Source organism: Trachemys scripta, chromosome 8, assembly GCF_013100865.1.
Source record: "Trachemys scripta elegans isolate TJP31775 chromosome 8, CAS_Tse_1.0, whole genome shotgun sequence".
Lineage (NCBI taxonomy): Eukaryota > Metazoa > Chordata > Testudines > Emydidae > Trachemys > Trachemys scripta.
This window is the reverse complement of record NC_048305.1, coordinates 4049145-4062768: the sequence shown is the minus strand read 5'-3', so window position 1 is coordinate 4062768 and position 13624 is coordinate 4049145. Positions and strand designations below refer to the sequence as shown.

The window sequence follows — 13624 nt, the reverse complement described above, 5'->3', positions numbered from 1 at the left end:
TTTTCAAAAATGATCGTTGACTTTGGGAACCTCAGTTGGGAGTATCCAACTTGAAACAACTGAGGTGGAGGAAGGATGGCCAGCAGTTGGGATGCCCGCCTGGGACTTGGGAGCTGGGTTCAGTTCCCTGCTCCACCACAGACATCCTGCATGAAATTCGCTTAACGCAAGTCTACACTACAAAAGTAAGTCGACTTAAGTTAAGTCAACGTACAACCACTGCAGTAATAAAAATAGATTTTTCTTGGCTACCCTATGTTCCTTCTGCCAGTGGTATGCATCCTCACCAGGAGCACTTCCACCGATTTAATGGACAGTAGGGGCACTGACTGCCCAGAGCTGCCAGCCCCAAACCGTGGGGCTCCGGGCGGTCAGCCACCAGCGGCTGCGGGAACAGTCAATGCAGTGTCTACGCTGACATTGTGTTGACCTAACTATATCGACCTAAGCACTATGCTTCTCACAGAGATAGAGTTATTAGGTCAGTGTAGTGGGCGACTTCGGGAGTGACATTGTAGCATAGACGCTTACAGAGTAAGGCGATTTACGTCGACTTAACTCGGTAGTGTATAGCAGGCCTCAGTCTCTGTGCCTCAGTTCCCCATCTGTAAAATGGAGGTAACAGCACTTCCCTACCTCAAAGGGGTATTGTGAGGATACAGACTGAGGTGCTCAGATACTAAGGTAATCAGGGCCGTGTAATTACAGTCACCAGAAATCATGGCCTCAACAGAGATACTGGATTTATGGCTTGTTACAAGTCTGTAACCCACTTATGTCCTATGACTGCAGAGGTGTTAAATGCCTACTTCATTTCGAATGGTCTCTTGCAACATGTGTTAACTCCTTATGCTTAACAATCTCTTCCACCTTGTATTTAGCTGCAACTCTCCCAGTACTTTTCCCTGACCTGAAGAAGAGCCCTGCGGAGCTCGAAAGCCTGTCTTTTTCACCAACAGAAGTTGGTCCAATAAAAGATATCACCTCACCTACCTTATCTCTCATTCCTCTCTCAGAAAATCTTAAAATGGGGCCACCAAAACGAACACTCCATTTCTCCAAAATCTCAGCCATTCTGTTTAGAATAGTCTCTCTTTTAGCCAGTAAGACAATGTTGTTCCCTTCTGGCTGGCACCTACCATTTGGCTGCTGTGGAATAGTGACCATCTTTTTCCAGTATTGCTGCCCAGCAGGTGTAGAGATCCTTCAGGACTGGATCTTCGGGCCGCAACCTGGCCTTAGCAACTACAATCGCTTCCCTGAGGCAAACAAGAGAAACTCCTATGAGAGAATCCAGGTTTTAAAATATTACCTCCATACAAGACCACACACTTCGGCCCACTCCTTTCACAGCCACAGTCTCCCTAGGGTTTCAAAAGGAAACTGGCTCAGGTATTTTAGGCCCAAGATGTAGGAAAGAATTCTCTCAATCGATCAACCTATTGGTTCAATTAATTACGGGATTCCACCTCCAATAGCTGCAAATACCCGATGCTTCTGAGGAAACCAAAAAATGCGAAGACACCTGGCTAGCGATGCAATGCGGTATGCCTAGGGGAAAGTTTATTTAGAAATATGTATCTTGTTTACAGTAACTAATGTTAATGAGAATGTTTCCATTCATTGTTATTTCACTGCATCCTATTTAATTTAAAAAAGGAACGTCCATTTGAAATCCAGTAAACTAAAGTAATAATGAGTTAACAGTAGTTTCACAGACAAAAAACTTGCCTGAGTCCCCTTGCCCACTAAGTATTATGATTTTGTCTATTTCTCTATTTTGTAAAATGTTTTCTCAGTCAAGCAAACAAAAGAAAAAAACTGACTGGCTGTACCAAAGAAAAAGTGGGACTGACTGAAAGCAAAGTACTGCCAAATTCACAAAAGAAAGAAATTAGTATATCTTTTCTCTAATCTCTTTCAGTGATCTTAGGAGTTACCTGTAGCAGTAGTTAAATAAATTCAGACAAAAGTCTGATTTTTAAGTTGTCTAGTTCCTTTTAAATACACCTCTACCTCGATAGAACACTGTCCTCATGAGCCAAAAAATCTTACCACATTATAGGTGAAACCGCGTTATATCGAACTTGCTTTGATCCAGAGTGCGCAGCCCCGCCCCCCGGAGCACTGCTTTACTGTGTTATATCCAAATTCGTGTTATATCGGGTCGCGTTATATTGAGGTAGAGGTGTAGTCCCCTGCAACATCTGTGATTCAGATATTACAGTACCATACTAGTACATCAGAGCCAAGAAGTGAAATTGACAACAGTCAGATCTCTCCATTTGCATTAAAAACTGTCAAAATGGTCCAGTGCAGTGACCTGTAAAAATGGTTCGTTTTCAGTAGCTCCACAGCCTCGTACACTTTGTGAATGGAGAGGAGATGAGAGGCAGCCTTGACATACTGTTCCTGAAAGCACAGCTGTTTCGCGAAAACTTCTACTGTCCACACCCAGGCCTGATAGCCAGCTGCAAGACAGAAGGTAGCACAGCTAAAGACAAGGACATACACTTAGGAAGGATTCCCTGTAAAACTGACTTCTAAACTCAGTGACTTCTGCACATAGCCCGTTTCTGCCTTAGGATAGCTCGTTATGTTGTAAACATTCTAAATTGAGTCCCCTAAGCAATGGGACAGGGAAAAGGTTTGGAAGTGACCATGGGACTAGACGGTACCAGGATCAGTTCTTACAAGTTTATTTAAACAAAAATCAAATGACTGAAAGGACCATCACATGTCAGAGGACAATTCGCTTTTGTGCTTGGAAGTAGATGATTGCCCTGTCTGGGAATCCGAAAGGAATTCACAGGGCATTCTTCCCTCCTCCCCCCGTCCCAGAGATTGTCTATGGGGATTTCTCTCTGTCTGTTTTGTACGCAGGTATTGTTAGCACAGTGTTACAGACAAGACCTGGTCCTGCACAACTAACACTAGGATACCCTTAAGAGCTAAATCCATTTGCTTACATGTTAGAAGAACAAACATACCCATGGGTGACATTGCTACCAGCTGGTCTGTCAACTCTCCCCGCTCAGCAGCTGACTGGAGGATGCCCTTCAGATCTCCTTTCCACAACATGAGCTGCTGAAACAACACCGAGTGCCCATTCTCCAAGTGGCTTTTTCCTATTTGAAACAAACATGCCTCTTGGTTTGGTACCAGCACGAGTGCAATATTTCCCTATGCTGCACAGGGGAAAGCGAGTGCACCCAGGGCGAAAACAGAGGCTGCAAGTCTGAATTTGAGAGAAGCAAGCTCAATGCCTTCATCCAGGCACCGTGCCTGGCTCCAGCCAGTGCTCTTGCACCCTTGTTTTAATGGACAGTACATTCACAAATTAAACAAGATTCACGTCTCTCTCCACATTTGGAGGATAATGGAAACAATCAGATATGTTTCAAACCTGATTCATTACCCCACTTACCTTCCACCTCCATCATCCTGTACAGTGCAGCTCTATCTGTAAACATCCCCAAATGAACATGATCCCCTGAGTCTGGGGCCAAACCCTCATTCAGGCCTACCAGAGAGAAAATAAAGAGAGAGTGAGAACTATCTACATGCAGTGAACATACTAGGAGCAACCAGGGAACAGAGGGTGGAAAGGAGAAAGACCTTCAAATCCATTTTATAATTACACTCCACTTTACCTTCAAAAATACTTATAGCAGATAGCTTCTGCTCCCTGTCCTATATACAAAACAGATCTAATTGGTTCTCATATGCACACCACTTCTATATCCGATTTAAAGGACCTTCAAGATGGAGCAAGAATATTTATCCAAGCCCAAGTTCAGTTAGTATTTTGATTTATGCCCTTTGCATCTAAGGAAATCATTGTGTGATCAGAGACATCTCCCTCACAGCCCAACTTCTCCTGCAATGAAGTCATACTCTTGTGCTTGACACTAATCCATTGCGATGAATCAATAAATATTTGAGTTTGCTATAAATAATAAAATCTGTAACACACACACACAGTAGACTACTAACAGGGAAAGCTAAAGTCATGAATTTTCATGCCTACAGGTATAAAGTTTTATCCCACCTGCATGTTTAGACCCCAGATTAGAATGTGCCCAGTATTGGTAAGGGTATTCCAATCCCCCCGTCTCAAAAAGTGGCCACAATGGCAGAAGAATGAAGCATTATGGGAAGGATAAAACAAGATTAGTTCACCCATTCCTATGTAACAGCCAAGATTTTCACATGGTGATGCCTAAAGTTCATCTCTGAAAGCCATATTTAGGTGCCTTGATATGGATCCAGGAGCCCTATCTTTGACGCCTGTTTGTGGCAATCTTGGCCAAAATGCTTTTGGGGTGGGGCGGGGTGAGGTGGGGGGGGGGATGCCCTAGCTGAGCAAGAAGAGGAAGTGCAGCTCTCAGTGCAGCATTTCTCCTGTACCTTTGGATCTTAGACATGTAGCCAGCATCAAGCAGTCCTGATGCAATTCGTCTTTCGACCTCTGGTCCATAGATGTGCTGATAGGTAGGATAGACCGAGGTTTTCTCTTCTTCATAGAGGCATCAAGGACTGGAATGAAGTCAGTCACATTTTAGTCATTGTCGCACAGTTCCAGCACTAGCCATAATCATGTCTCTCCCTCCCACAAAAGAAACCAACTCATGACACAGTAAGAAATGGAAACTTAGGGTGCTGTAGAAACTATGTCTAAGCACCACAGACATCTGTTTTAGGGTCTTTCTGCCTTATGAATACTGATCACTATGCACAAACCAAATGTTTTTCTGCCTCCTGGTTTATACTGAAGATAGCAGCTGTATGCACTGAGACATTCACATATCACACTAAACTTAGCCATTTTTCCTGCTTGGCGGGTCAGTTAAATCAAAAGTAGTTTGAACTAACATGATAAATAGTTCTGAAAGCTCTCTCTCTCTCCAGACATTGCTTAGCTGATGTAACATTAATATGGGAAGCTGCTCTTTTACAGGAAACAAGCCTCAAAGTGTGGTGGCTCTGTCTGGTCCCTTAAACCCAATCTGTGTCATGACACTTGTGCATGAAATGTACCAACCTGGTTTCTCTTTAGGGTGATCCTTTTTCACGGGAGTGGTTTTATGGTTCATGAAAGGTTTTGGCAGGTCAGACACAGAACAAACACGTGGATACAAAGGGAGCTCCTTGGAAACTGTGGGATTAAATGAATGAAAGAAACAAGAAGCTATGGACAAGCCCAAGACATTAAAAGACACAGTGTCAAGGTTTAATGTAGTGTCAGTGATGGGTTGAGCATCTTTATTTCCAATGTAGGTTTAACGTCTTGTAGTTTGAAGTATTAATTGAAATCAGTAATCTAGAGGGAATCTGCAAAAGCTGCTCCAAGTTTGGGCCAGGGACAAACCAGAACCTGGCTGATTCCAGGATCACTTGAGAGGGGCACGAATGTGGCACAAAGCCACCCTCCCTTCTTCAGCTGTCCCAGGGATGGTCCCTGGGCATGCCCTCTCACGACCAGGAGCTCCGGTTAGCTCTGCAGGCTACTAAGACTCTTCCATTAACGAAGACAATCTTGGGACTGGTAATTACCTGCCAGAGACCCCTTGTCAGAGAACTCCTGCGCTTCCTTTTCTTCCTCATGGTCTGATATCCCATTCTCATCTAACAAACTGTCTACAACCTCTTCTCCATTCACTGTGTCGCTCACATCCTGCTTTGCTGGAACCTTCCCCATGGGCTTTTTCTTCTTCTTAGCTTTGAGTTTGGGTTGAGAGCTCCTTTTTTTCTCCAAGTCTGCGCTCTTTTTGCCTGGAAAAGATTGCAATAATTATGTCTAAGAGAGAGCAATCTGCTTAGATATTAGCATGTCACCTCTGAAGATCAGAGCTCCCATTTTGCCTTAACTTCCTATGCTATAATGCTGGAGGTCTCATCTACAGCTCCACTTGATCTGGGACACTGAGGGTCTGCCTAAGAACTAAAGGGCAAATTTGAATTTAGAACAAATATTACCACTGTCTATTTCATTACTCCTATCCCCACACTGGCCCAGTACGGGATCCTCTGCTCAGGTATACTGACCTTGAGGGGGCCGGGTATACTCCTGCTTTGAGGTTAGCCATTTATGAACACAAAAGTCATCTGCTCCTGTATAAACAGAATCTGGATCCACTGGTGACCACTGAACACAAAGCAGCCGGCCCCGGTGCCCTCGATAATTGCACAGTGGCTCCTCCTTCAGAACATCCCACACCTAAAAACAAAAGCCCTTTTTTTAGAGAAACCAAATATCTAAACAAGTCTGATACCCCTCTAATGTTCCGCATCATCATCTTCACCCATCACCAGCAGCTTTACATTGAGATCTCCAAAGTAGTCTAGACTGTTTCAAGAACCAGTAACCCAAACCCAACACACAGGAGATGCTGAATAGTCCCTTTTGTTGCTACTGATAACAATTGTATATTCACGTAACTTCTTTTATCCTGAAGGATCCAAAAGTGCTGATGAAAGACCTGATGAACTGAACCTGTGAATCAGTTTACCATTACTGTAATGCAGTCACTTATGGCTTTAAACACAGCAACTATTAAGCACTGTCCAGAAACATGGTACAATAGAATATCCTTTAATAGATATGAAAAGACCTCATAAATAACCCTAGAACTAAGGAGTTCTCTAATAGGATTAAGTGATTGAGTCTAATAATTCAAAACACACACTCATCTGAAAAGTTTCAGTGTCAAAACTGATAATACCTTCAGAAGACCGGAGGGCAAATTAAGAGGCCTTTATTTGTTAGAGATGTCTCACGCTATGCAAAGCATTGCAGACTTGAAACTGGAGGTGTTTTGAAATATAAGATCAAAGCTTCTGTTATCCACAGTGTAAACTCAGACTTCAACAAGATGATCAGACTACGTTGCAAATATATTTAACAAAATTATTTGAAAACCCATTCTCTTGCTCTCAGGCTAGGATTCTGCGCTTTCCTTCTGTTGAGAGATGTGATCACTTACATCTAAAACAGAGATAGTTGTGTGTGTGTCTCTCTTTCCTCTTTAGGTCCAAAATTTGGCAAGTAAGTGAAAGGGAGATGATGTTCAAATATTTAACTCTAAAATAGGAATGTCTGTAAACAACTTCTTTTATTCATCACATGGGCACTTAGATGTTTTAGTTAATCTTTAAGGCATTCTTACTGTAGAGTTAGTGTAGCGTGAATATTTTCCCATAAGTGAGATGCGCAGTACTAATCGATAAGAAGATAGTGCCAAGTTCTGTATTTCCATTGCAGAACTTCTATAGAGCTGGATGGGAACTGTGCAATGAATATTTTTTTCCAGTGGAAAATACAGTTCCCAGTTAGTTAAAATTTTCCATTAAAAAAATTCAGGTTTTGCCAGAAACGTTTGAAAATTTAAACAAAATATTCAATTTGGGGTCAGGTGGAACAAAGCGAAACATTTTGGTTTAACTTCGTCTGACATTTAACATGCAATCCACAGCAGTCTCCCCTTTGCTTAAACTGCCCTGATGCATCATGGGAGATGTAGTTCAGCCAGGGAGTGCAGCCCAGAGGAGCTTGGGTGCATGAGGCACTGGAACCACAATTCCCAACAGTACAACAGCAGCTCATGAGAACCAGATTAATATTGATTCAAGACAAAAATAAATGTTTCAACTGGGTTCAACAAACTGAAATAAAATATTCTGATTCTGGAATGTTGAAATGTCTAGTTTCTACATTTCTCAATCAATATTTTTAGAAATTTTCACTCCACAGAAAATTTTGATATTTTGACTGTCCCAACTTGTGAAGACAACAAATTTGAAAATATCAATTTCCAACCAGTTCTATGCAGTTCTCTGCATTTTCATTCTACACAATTATTTCAGTGCCAGAGGCATCATCAGGAAGTCCTTACTACTTTTACGGTTTCATTTTCTCCTCCAACCAAAAACACACATAAGAATAACCATATTGAGTCAGACCAACGGTCCATTTAGCCCAGTATGCAACAGCTGCTGGTGCCAGATGCTTCAGAGGAAATGAACAGAAAAGGGCAATTAGCAAATGATCCATTCCCTCTCATCCAGTCCCAGCTTCTGGAAGTCAGAAGTTTACAGACACCCAGAGCACAGGTTTGCATCCATAACTATATCTTGGCTAACAGCCATTGCTGGACCTATCCTCCATGAACGTATCTAATTCTTTTTGAACCCCGTTATAGTTTTGGCCTTCACAACATCCCCTGGCAATGAGTTCCACAGGTTAACTGTGAGTTGTGTTAAGAGGTACTTCCTTATGTTTTAAAACTGCTGCCTGTTAACTTTTTCACTGGGTGACCATGGTCCTTGTGTTATTTATCCCTTCATATAACATTTCCTTATTGACTTTCTCCACACCATTCATCTCTGGTACTGCCAAAGAAGCCAAGAAGTGTATCACTTTACAATTTTATCCTGCAGACTCCTGCATTCCCAGTAATAGTTTCATCTCTCACTCTGCAAAAACAGAAGGTGATTACTGTTTGGAAACAGGTACTAACAGAAAGATAGGGGGAAATCATGCTGTCCTTTTCGGCAGATTTCTATCACAGAGAAGTTTTCAGCAATACCACAGTTTATCTGGCAAAGGAGTTATCCCCAAATACTCTGCAGTCAATTTGGTATTAAAAAAATTGCAGAGGAAGGAGGATTTGAAAACAAAAGAAATTTAATCATAAGTGGTCCCACAACCATACCTGTGCTGTGCCATCGTAGCAAGCAGATACTAATCTCCCCTCATGATGCGGGCTCCATGCCAGACTGGTGATTTTAGCCGTGTGCCCCACCAGAGTTCGAAAAGGCTCTGTTATCGTCACAGGGGTTTTTGAAGAGCTCTCTGAAAGCAAACAATGGAGATCAGGTAAGGTTGGGAGGACAAGTCACTCCAGTGGAATGGAAATTGTGACATCAGGCCACATTCGCAGTTGGCAAGAAGCCCTGGGGCATGCCTTTCTAACTGCATGTGCAAAAGTAGGCGAACCAGTGCACATGCACCCGAACCCTGTGTACTGAAAGCTTGGCTTACAATGTTCAACAATGCAGCATGCTGTTTTACTAGTTACCTCTGTCAAGAGTTTTGGGAGAGGGTGCGCACAAAGGACTAAGCAAAATAAAGTTGCCTTCTATTGGCTGCATTCATACCATAATCACACTAATTCACTTCTCCCCATATTGCAACTGAAATTTTTCTCGCATCACATGCACGTTGGAAATTAACAGCACTGTGAAATATGCAAGCTCTTTTTAAGCAGAGATTTCTTACAGTTCAATATGTCACAGATTTCTCTACCTTTTTCCCCTCCTGAAATACGTAGACAAGCAATAAGCAATTTTTTCAGAGAACCAAAACAAGTGAGCCCCCCCTACAATCAGAAGGGTGTACTGCACCCCATCAGAGCCTTGTTGCCAGCTCCCTATCAATTCTGCTCCTTACGCAGGCCTGGGAAGGATCCCTGATGAGATACAAGGTGCCTCTCCCCGTTCAGGGGTTATGCATGCAGGCCTTGCCAACAGTCCCAAGCCCTGCTGCCTGGGGAAGTGAACATGAGAATAGGCCCCCAAAACAAATACTTATTATTAAAAAGGTAAGGAAAAGGACAAAATCAACTCCCTTCAGAGTCGAGTAGTGAAAGACAGTCGCAGAGCCCCCTAGGGAGTGTAAGGAAAGGAAAATACTGAATGAAGGGGAAAAAAACTCACATTCCTGCAACATCTGAAAGTATAAGGCCAGGCAGTTACCTATGACACCCTTTAGGTTATGCACATAAATGATGGCGTTGATTGAGCCTGACGCGATCGTGTAGCTCAGCTCTGGCTGGGTCCCGTGGTCGTGATGCCAGCGAATAGCATTAATCAGTTTATGATGTTGCTGGATGGTGCAGAGCAGTCTCAAGTTAGGAGCCTGAAATATTTCAATTGATCTGTAATTAAAACAAACAAAACACACAACGTGAGAAATGCTGGGATTGGCTCAAGGATCTATGTTCCATCCCCAAGGTGAATATTCTGTTGGTACTGCACATTAACAGGGTATAAGGACAGAATGTGGGTTGGAATGATTCAAGAAATTAATGAGATTTTCACCTCCGTAAACCTGGCTCAAATCCTGGCTTAAGTCACAGGTGAAAACAAGCGTCCTGAACCTTATCAGTCACTTGTAAAAATCAACATACACTATGGCATGATGGGTTGCGTGCACTCATGAGAGACCCAGCTCTGGGATGGTAGAGAATATTACCGATCAGGACTGAGATGCACGGGCAGTGCCATGCTGGAAGCACCTGCCTCCGGCATAAGTGGTTCTAGGTAGAACTGTTTCACTGACGTGAAAACAAGAAATTCCTCCTCCCTCAGTTACACTGACAGGTCAGAGATAAATCAGAACAGTCACTATGCTGACTCTAGATGAATTTACTTAATCAGCTGTTGATTGCATATATAATTTAGTTGGGGATTGGTCCTGCTTTGAGCAGGGGGTTGGACTAGATGACCTCCTGAGGTCCCTTCCAACCCTGATATTCTATGATTCTATGACATTAGCATTAACCTAGGCCTTAAAGAAAACATACCCATCTTCGTTACCAAGAGCCAAGATTTTGCCATCTGGTTTCCAGCTGATTTCAGTGCGTGCAGGCAGTTTGTACTAAAGAAAGAAAACGTACCAAAGAAAAAACAAAGAACCATTAGCAGTAACTGCTGCAAACCCTAAACTTTCCTTCCATGAATTCAAGAGAATTAAACCCATACTCAAATTGGGTGTTTGCAATTAGAAATAGTCCATAAAAAGAGAATCCCCAATGTCAGATTTCCAGAACACATTTTGTAATAGAGAGGCATGCTTGAGTGATGATAAAATAGGTTCTATTTATAGCAGGACTAATTACTGCAGGAAATGGTGTCTCAGGGTTATCACTTTAGACTCTAAAAATCTCAGAGGAAGTTTCTCTGGGATCCAGTGGGATCTGGGCATCTAAGCCAGGGGGAGGGATAGCTCAGTGGTTTGAGCATTGGCCTGCTAAACCCAGGGGGTCGCGAGTTCAATCCTTGAGGGGGCCATTTAGGGATCTGGGGCAAAAATCTGTTTGGGGATTGGTCCTGCTTTGAGCAGGGGGTTGGACTAGATGACCTCCCGAGGTTCCTTCCAACCCTGATATTCTATGAACCCCACTGAAAATCCAAGCCTTTGTGAACAAACTCATAACTTCTATTTAGAGTTTATAAAGACTAACTATTGTTGTAATTCCCCCCCATCCAGACCTACATTATTGGCAATTCTCAGTTTAAGAGGCTTGTTGTTTCCTGTTAGGATGGATTTCCCCCTTTTCTCTCTGATGATGCTTTGGTCAAAGACTAGACCAGAACCTCAGTTGGTGTATGTCAGCAAAGTCATCAATGGAGCTTTGCTGATTTATACCAAGTGAGGAACTAGTCCACTGTGTTTACTGCTTTGTTTTGCCAAGACATGATTAACCCCCCCTCTGCCCTGATCTGATCACTCACAGCAGCCTACTCTGCTCCAGCTGCAGTGTGGTGTGAGATAGACTTTTCCGCAGTGCTTAGTAACCTTATTGCAACAGCATTTCATTAAAAAAAATAAATGGAGAGAGGGAGTGATCTAATAGGTCCAATATTCAGAGCAAAGGACTAGGAGCATTTTGAGTTCTCAGGTGGCTGCCCCACATTCATTCACTATGTGATCTCAGCCAAGATATTCGAGGAAGATTTTCAGATGTTAGAGTCCTAACTGCCATTTGTGCCTCTGCAAATCTCTCCCTCTGTGCACAAGCTGAATGCAAAAATGAGACTAAGGTGTGGTCTGAGTACAGGACCTACAGCGAAAAGCTTCACATTTTAATCGCAGAGCTGTGCTTCAAGTACTTCGCCTTGGTTTCCTGATCTGTAGAACGGTGTTAAGGATACTTGTTTGCCAGCTTCAGAGGGGCATTGGGGATTTTAATTAATGTCTCGAATGCTTTGAAGATGAAAAGCGCTATAAGAACCAAGTATTAATTTTAGAAAGCCAAGTACTTCTCTGAAAACAAGATAAATTGGGTAAATAAATTACAAAAACAGAAAACAATTGGCGATAGTGAGAAGAGAGAAGATCTGCTGTCTTGCCTTAATGGAAGAGAAAGAACTCCTTCAGGGACAAAAGTGTATGTATTTAGATGCTTTCAATGTCTCTGAAGTGCATCTAGGAAGACTAAGGATTTCAGATGCTTTATTTTATTTGCTATAGATTCATCAGCAGGACAGAAAAGAAAAAACAGGGATGGAATGTTATCATGCAAGTAATTTCTACTCCATGATCCATAAAGAATTATACTCACTTTGATTGAATTAGTGTCCCTGATGACTTTATTGATGTCATTTGCCTCTCCACTAAGCTTCCAAGGATTGTGCTGCAAGACAATACCTTCCCCTGCACAGCTGTATAACGTTACAGAGGGCCTGTCACCATCGCCTCCTGCACAACAGAGATCAAAGCTAAATACAGCCTTTTCCTACACAGGCGTAAGTAGGGCTAATTGCTCCCAGCAAAAATACAACTTCTGATTTAAAGCGTCATATGTGATTTGGCAGTAAGAGATTCTCCTGCTATAACCCATTAAAAGGGCCACTTTCAATAGCAGAAGTACACACACCTCTTAACACACTGACTGTGCATGGGGTTTACCTCCCTCTAGTGGGTGGCCCTGAGCAACATTAAGAGCTTGTTATTTAACAAGGGTCAACTCAGTTGCTCGTCTAGCTCAAGTGGTACGGGCTGGTGGGTTTGGTGCTAAAGGTCCCAGGTTTGAGCCTCAATGAGGACTGCAGGGTCTATGCGTATCTCTCTCTACTGGTTCATTCCTTCTTGAGAATGAATCCATTATAAAAGTCTCCAAGGGCACAGGAATCATACCCAATGCACACTGACTCAGCAGGAGGGCTGACATGCCATCTCCACAGTATCCACATCCTCTACAAGTGAAAAGACTTAACATTTGCTATAGTATGGTTCCAAGACTCACCAAAAGAGAGAGGGGGAATTGGAGGTCCCCAGGCTAACGTGTACACAGTCTTCTTGTGATAGGTGCTGGAGATCTGAGGAGGCCTATTTTTGATGCTGGATAGGGAGAGGAGCAGGGAACAGCAAAATAAGTCAGATTTCAGAGAGGTGCAGTGAACATCCCCAGACAAATCTTATATACAGAGAAAGCTCAAAGCACAATGGCCATGAGTGAAAATGGACAAGCAGCAGTTCAACAGGTCAACAAGCAGAAATGCAACCAGCAGCACATCTCACAATTGCATCCTCAGGTACACTGCTGGCTACAGTTAAGGTTATAGCAGGACTTTTCTTGTATGCCACATTTGCACATGCTCCTAGTTCCCTGGAAAGTTCTTCTGGCTGAAATTTTCTATGCCTGGTCTCCACCCATAGGTGATATTTGGTTGGGCAATTGGAGCAAACTTACATCAGGAGCTACTAGGCACAGCAGGGAGATACTGGCAAGATGGACACACCCCAAATCCAACCAACTATGCTCTATGGCTACTTGTAATTTAATCTACTCTCTGAGCAATAGCTTGCCTAAATTAAGGACACTGCAACAGAGAAGAG

At 42.8% G+C, this 13624-nt stretch overlaps 1 protein-coding gene across 1 annotated transcript in view; it reads right to left on the bottom strand.

The window, feature by feature from the left end:
* Positions 1-13624, bottom strand: part of GEMIN5 (gem nuclear organelle associated protein 5) — a 33675-nt gene that overhangs the window by 9560 nt on the left and 10491 nt on the right. The window contains exons 10-22 of the mRNA XM_034778061.1: positions 13032-13126; positions 12348-12484; positions 10587-10660; positions 9757-9938; positions 8715-8854; positions 6049-6220; positions 5557-5775; positions 5045-5158; positions 4411-4539; positions 3428-3523; positions 2991-3128; positions 2324-2471; positions 1140-1259 (exon numbers count right to left, since the gene is read on the bottom strand). Coding sequence (XP_034633952.1) covers positions 1140-1259; positions 2324-2471; positions 2991-3128; positions 3428-3523; positions 4411-4539; positions 5045-5158; positions 5557-5775; positions 6049-6220; positions 8715-8854; positions 9757-9938; positions 10587-10660; positions 12348-12484; positions 13032-13126 — 1764 coding nt within the window. The remainder of the gene's footprint in view (positions 1-1139; positions 1260-2323; positions 2472-2990; positions 3129-3427; positions 3524-4410; positions 4540-5044; positions 5159-5556; positions 5776-6048; positions 6221-8714; positions 8855-9756; positions 9939-10586; positions 10661-12347; positions 12485-13031; positions 13127-13624) is intronic.